General features: G+C 34.9%; 1 protein-coding gene across 1 annotated transcript; it reads left to right on the top strand.

The window, feature by feature from the left end:
- Positions 1–2,995: 2,995 nt before the first annotated feature.
- LOC111711983 (RNA-binding protein 1) lies at positions 2,996–5,499 on the top strand. The gene is made up of 2 exons (XM_023486487.1): positions 2,996–4,544; positions 5,363–5,499. The coding sequence occupies exons 1-2, from the start codon at positions 4,384–4,386 to the stop codon at positions 5,466–5,468; spliced, it is 267 nt and encodes an 88-aa protein (XP_023342255.1). The 5' UTR covers positions 2,996–4,383; the 3' UTR covers positions 5,469–5,499.
- The last annotated feature ends 303 nt before the right edge of the window (positions 5,500–5,802 follow it).

Genomic DNA, 5,802 nt, shown 5'->3' with positions numbered 1-5,802 from the left:
TGTTGTATTCCAGTTTCCTGCCTTCTTCATCTTTTTCTTGGGAGAATTTCTTCAATAATTAAGCACTGAACTCTTCTGTTTCATTTGTATCAAATGCCAGTCCCTCTCTTGAAGGCTACAACAGTACTATCTCCTATCTAGCCCCTCCCTTGATACATGCCAACAACATTTCTTTTATTCCCTCGTTAGGGATTGTTTGCCACTTATGATTAGACAAATGATTTTGCAATTTCTCACACTAGGTAAACACTTCTTTTAAATTTCCGGCATATTGAGGAGCCTTTTCTATAAAAACTAGGGTTCTTAAGAGCAGTTTCAAATTTACCTAGTTTCTCATAGGTGTCCTCATTTGCCTCTCCACAAATCACCTTTGCATCTAGGTAATCTTTACTTTTCTGCTTTGCATCTATGAGCTTGGGTTTCTCTAGCATTGCTGTTACTCTTGCAATAGGATTTTGACTCTCCGATTTTCAATTGTTTTCCCATGTCTGCACATACCATTCCTGTTCTTTCTTTGTCTTTACCTCTTCTATGTCTCTCTGCACTGCTCCAACTTTTGCCTCCAAAGCTTGATCCTACCGCTGCCACCACTTTTGTAGTAAATGCCCTACTCCATAAGGGTTTCTTGAATACGTATCTATACAGGTACAACTCAGTGACCATCAAAGTCAACACACTGCTACTATTTCGTAATCTATCAACACAACTACCACTGTGCGCGTTCTCATTAGCTATCAATGTCAACACAGACACTAGCAATTAATATCAATGTCTCAACCAGGACACGATGCTCACAACTACTAATGCATGATCTATCAAAGCCTCTCCCACTGGGTGCGATCTTGACCTATCAATGCCTCAACTAGGACACAATCCCATGAACTAATGTCTCAACTAGGAACCAATCTAAGATATCAATGCATCAACTAGGACACTATCTCGTAAACTATTAATGTTTCAACTAGGACACCATCTTGAGCTATCAATGCCTCAACTTGGACACAATCTTGTAAATTATCAACGTCTCAACAAGGACACGATCCTCAACCTGTTTATCAAAACAGGGAACGATTACTTTCTCGTGTGCTAAACATAGTCTCTATTGCAACTAAGGTATATTTCTTCAGTTATGATAAGATTTGCGTCTTCAACCGCGTAATTACAAGTTATGCGCTGTTGGATATAACATAGTTAAGAAATCACAATATGGGTATGGCGGAGTTGGTGGTATCTATCTACATACATTCAATGGGTTAATCGCAATTCATGATTTACGTAGGATTTTTTTTGGCATGTCACACAGCCAAATTAATTGATCAAAAAGACATTTTTATGATTTTTAAAACAGAATCTGATTGCACTAACATTAATTAGCCCATTATTTCTGATTTTGCATATTATTAAACTGAATCAAACATGATAATGTTTTTTTTGCATAATATTGAANTTTTTTTGTGTATTTTAGGGGTCATTGGGAGTATATATTTAAAAAATGGACTATTTTTGTCCAACGAGGCCGGAGATAAAAAATCAGAGCCGACGGAGGTCACTTTTCAGAGGTTCCAAGACTCCGGGAAGAGATATTGGTAATCTGACTTCATATCCTGCTCCTAGGTAATTATATAACATTATTTTTAAAATTAGAACCAGCCACCATCTATAAAAGGGAGAAAAATGCCTAAAAAGGGTGATTTGTCAAAAAATATTTTTTTTGCGCATTTTAAAAATTTTACGCAAATCAAAAGCTTTTGGATACAGCTTTTGAAATTTTAATCACCCATAAACCTTCCCTGGGGTCATGGGAGGTCCCACGCAAAATATGGGCCTGATCGGTTCAGCCGTTTTGACGTTTATTGGATAAACATACAGACAAGCAAAGTATAAATATACTTGGCTTTAAGGCCGCTTTGCCCCCATCCTTTATTTAACTTTTAATTGTGGCTCTATCTGTGAACATCTTCTCTTTGTATAGTAAAAAACAAAAAGAAAGAACGTTCGCGGATTTTCAAATATTTTTATGTGCGTTTTTAAAAGTTCATGCAAGTTAAAAGCTTTTGGATAAACTCTGATCATCCATAAACCTACCCTTGGGTCATAAAACTTGTGCCCGATTGGTTCAGCTGGTTTGACGTTTATTGAACACAAGTGGACAAACAAACAGACATACAAGCAAAGTATATATATATATATAAAAAAAAGAAAATCTGAGTTTTTTCTTTTTAAAACTGTCTTTTACTATTTCTAGTATAAAACGCCAATAATTTAAAATTGGATTTTAGAAACAGTTTTTTGCTAGTTTTTTTGAAGTTAAGATAAAGTAGTACTTGCAAGGTAATTGGAATAAATGTGTAGAGTTACATGGAGTTCCAAGTTAATTGTACTGAATGTGTGGTGTATACCGTTAACTTTAAGGTATCTCATATTTATGTTTAGGACTGGGCACGTTCTAATTTTTCCTAGATTTTCTTTAAAAGAATTTCAGGTAGCCGTTTGTTTCCGAATTTTCCTTTTTTTAAAGTTACCGTTAGTTATCTATTTCGATTTTATTTAGGGCGTTTACGGAAATTTTTTCACAATCGTTAACAGTTTTTTTCTTCAATTTTCACACTTTTTTTTCAGAAATTACGTGAAACACCATAAAAAATAAGATAAAATATTGCAAAATTTGAAACCCAAACAAAAAAAAACAGTTTTAAAATGTTGTAAGTTTTATTAAAAGTTTTTAACCCTAAACANCCCATTAATTTACCAATTTTTTTCAATATTTGTAAAAATCTACAATTCTTATTTCAATTAGCTGTAAGTTTATCGTTGAAAGATGTAATAAATCCACCAGCATTTAATTTAAAATGACACTCTATTAGAATTGGGGGGGGGGACTCATTCCCACAACCTCTGTTATGGATGTTTATAAATATCTCCTTCTAAAACATCTAATTTTGTATTTGTTTTGATATGTTTTCTAAATAAATTACTTACTCTTTTACATTTCCAGGATTTGAAGCTGAACGTGCTAGAGATGATGGTGTTGAGTATCTTGTGAAGAAACATCCTGAAATTCTCATGTTTCAACTTGGAAAAAAAAATTCCTGGCTAAAAAGTATGTTGACGTCAATTGGATTAAATGGCATTTTGTCTCTTCCTTCCTTGTCTTCCTTGATTATAAAAGGAAGCATTGAATTTATTTCTGGAATAAACGTGAAAATAGTTTCAAAACAACTCCAAACTCTACAGCTAAATTGTGATGAGTTTAGTCAAAATTATGACTGGTTTCTACAAATATTGGAACAGTGTGGGAGTACTCTTAAATCTTTGACCTTGAAGCATTCGAGTATGACTGGTGATATATTGATTAAATACAAAGGAACCCTGCCTTGTTTAGAGAACCTTAACATGAGATGCTGTACACATCTCACAGATAAAGGACTGCTGCAGATACTTCAGCTTTGTGGAAGTACACTTAGATCCCTGGATATATCAGAAACAAATATAACTGGAGAAAATCTGTCTGAATACAAGGGAACCCTGCCTTGTTTAGAGAACCTGAACATGGGTTGCTGTAAACAACTTACAAACAAAGGACTGCTGCAGATACTTCAGCTTTGTGGAAGTACACTTAGATTCCTGGATATAGTGGGAACAAATGTAACTGGAGAGAATCTGTCTGAATACAAGGGAACCCTGTCTTGTTTAGAGAACCTGAAGATAAACTGATGTTATCAACTTACAGATAAAGGACTACTGCAGATACTTCAGTTGTGTTGAGATGCACTTAGATCCTTGGATTTACAACATACATGTATAACTGGAGAGTATCTGTCTCAATACATTCACGTGAAAGTGACCAGGGGGTGAAGCTTATATATTGAAACAACAAATTGAAATTGTGGTATTCCTTAATTCTGGAACACATTATTAGTTCTGGGAACGTTCAGCTATCGAACTGAAGAATATTTCATTAACGAATAAAAATAACTATTCATGATTAAAAGAAGATGGGATAGTTAAAAATAACAAATAAATAGATTTTTACAATGGCTGTGACTATTTTAGCCTTCTATCTCAATTTTTAAGACCAATGGCAGCCTGTATAAAATATGGTGTCACAAAGTCTAAAATTGACCCTTTTTTCGGCTATGGCTGCCGAAAAAGGCCTTTGCGCCTAATGCGCACCTATTTATTACGATCCCCTATTAATTGCAATTCTGAAAATAAAAACAAAACCAAACTACATTAAGTTTTGAGAAAATGGCAAAATTAAGTGTTTTTAGCCTTAAAAATTCAATGTGTAACGCGATCAGATATGATGTAAGACACCCTGTTTAAACCAAAAACTGTATAAACTTCACTGATCTATCTAGCACATAAACTTCGGTGTACATTATGATGTCTGTTTTATCTTCTATTGAAATTATTTCAGAAAATAAGAACAAAATGCCTGCTCCTCCATATACTGGTCCTATTGACAAAAAAATTGCTTGTCATATGGAATGGGACCCAGACTGTAAACTCTGGGTTGGCAATCTAGGAGAAGAGGGGAATAGGTATGTTAACTCTTACATTTTTTCATTAAATATATAACTAAAACGCTCCCCCTAACCCCAGGTGTCATGCATGGAGCGGCTCCAGCCTGGGGCGGACCCCCTAAAGGTTTAACCATTTCAACACAAAGTTAGACATTAAAAGCAATTTTATGACATTTTTCGATATTTATTTATGTATTTTGAATGGGGAAACATATGAAAAATTATCTATGTCTCGAGTAAATATTAATTGTGTGATGATTTGAAATGCTGACGACATTAAGAGGATATAATTGTTTTTGAATTTAACCCCTTATAAATACATTTAAGAACTAAATGCGTGTTTAACAATTATTAATTTTTTAACATTGCTTTTTATGTCTAATAATTATGTCCTTCAATCGGCCCTCCTGCAATATTAGTGGTATTAAAAAAATCTGGATCCGTCTGAATCTACTATTTTTGGACCCTGTCTCCGGTCCCCTCCCCTCCTATCAATTATTCAATAGACCACTTAAATGAAATTAAATGATTTTGCCCCCCCCCATCCCCTCCTTTCAATTTTGTACATGGAGCTCATGTTTAACAAATGGTCATGACTGGAAGACAAGTGGCCGTAGCGTCATGTCCCCTAGCCGCGGCGCTTGGCATAGTAGTTGTCATGGTCTAACCTAGCCCTGAAATAATGTAAAATAAATAATATTAATTCGTGTTGTTAAATAGATGAAACCAGGGTCATATACGGAATACTGTTACGAGGGAGGGAGTTTTATTTTGGCTACATCTTTAAATTCGGGGATACATTAAATTTTACCTTTTATAAATATTTTATAATTTAGGCTAGAGATTGAGGAAGCATTCAGTCAGATTGGACCAATAAAGAATATTTGGGTCGCCAAGAATCCTCCAGCATTCGCGTACGTCGAGATGGACGATCCGAGGTAATTTGCGGGCCTCGCGGACATCTCTTTCTCTTATAATAGTTAAAGCCTTTAAATTTTGCTTTTCCACTCACCATTTTTTCGGGATGTCCAAATTCTTAAAAATTAACTTTTTCTGTTAAAGAACCCGTGTCAAGTAAGACATTTTGTAATATCTCTTTCAATATTAATAGCAGCCGGTTCTATTTTTGAACGTAGACTCATATAATTTGTTAGGAGCAGGATATGAAGTCAGATTGTCGATATCTCTTTCCGGAGTCTTGGAACCTCTGAAAAGTGACCTCCGTCGGCTCCGATTTTTTATCTCCGGCCTCGTTGGACATAAATAGTCCATTTTT

This window comes from Eurytemora carolleeae, unplaced genomic scaffold (genome assembly GCF_000591075.1).
Source record: "Eurytemora carolleeae unplaced genomic scaffold, Eaff_2.0 scaffold1219, whole genome shotgun sequence".
Taxonomy (NCBI): Eukaryota; Metazoa; Arthropoda; class Copepoda; order Calanoida; family Temoridae; genus Eurytemora; species Eurytemora carolleeae.
Note: the sequence above shows the minus strand (reverse complement) of the source record. Positions and strands in the feature narration are given on the sequence as shown.

Excerpts from the sequence above, each read along its gene's own strand:
- LOC111711983 (XM_023486487.1), top strand. The coding sequence starts at position 4,384 with ATGATGTCTGTTTTATCTTCTATTGAAATTATTTCAGAAAATAAGAAC. Across the intron at positions 4,545-5,362 it reads CTAGGAGAAGAGGGGAATAG|GCTAGAGATTGAGGAAGCAT; the intron begins GTATGTTAACTC and ends TTTATAATTTAG.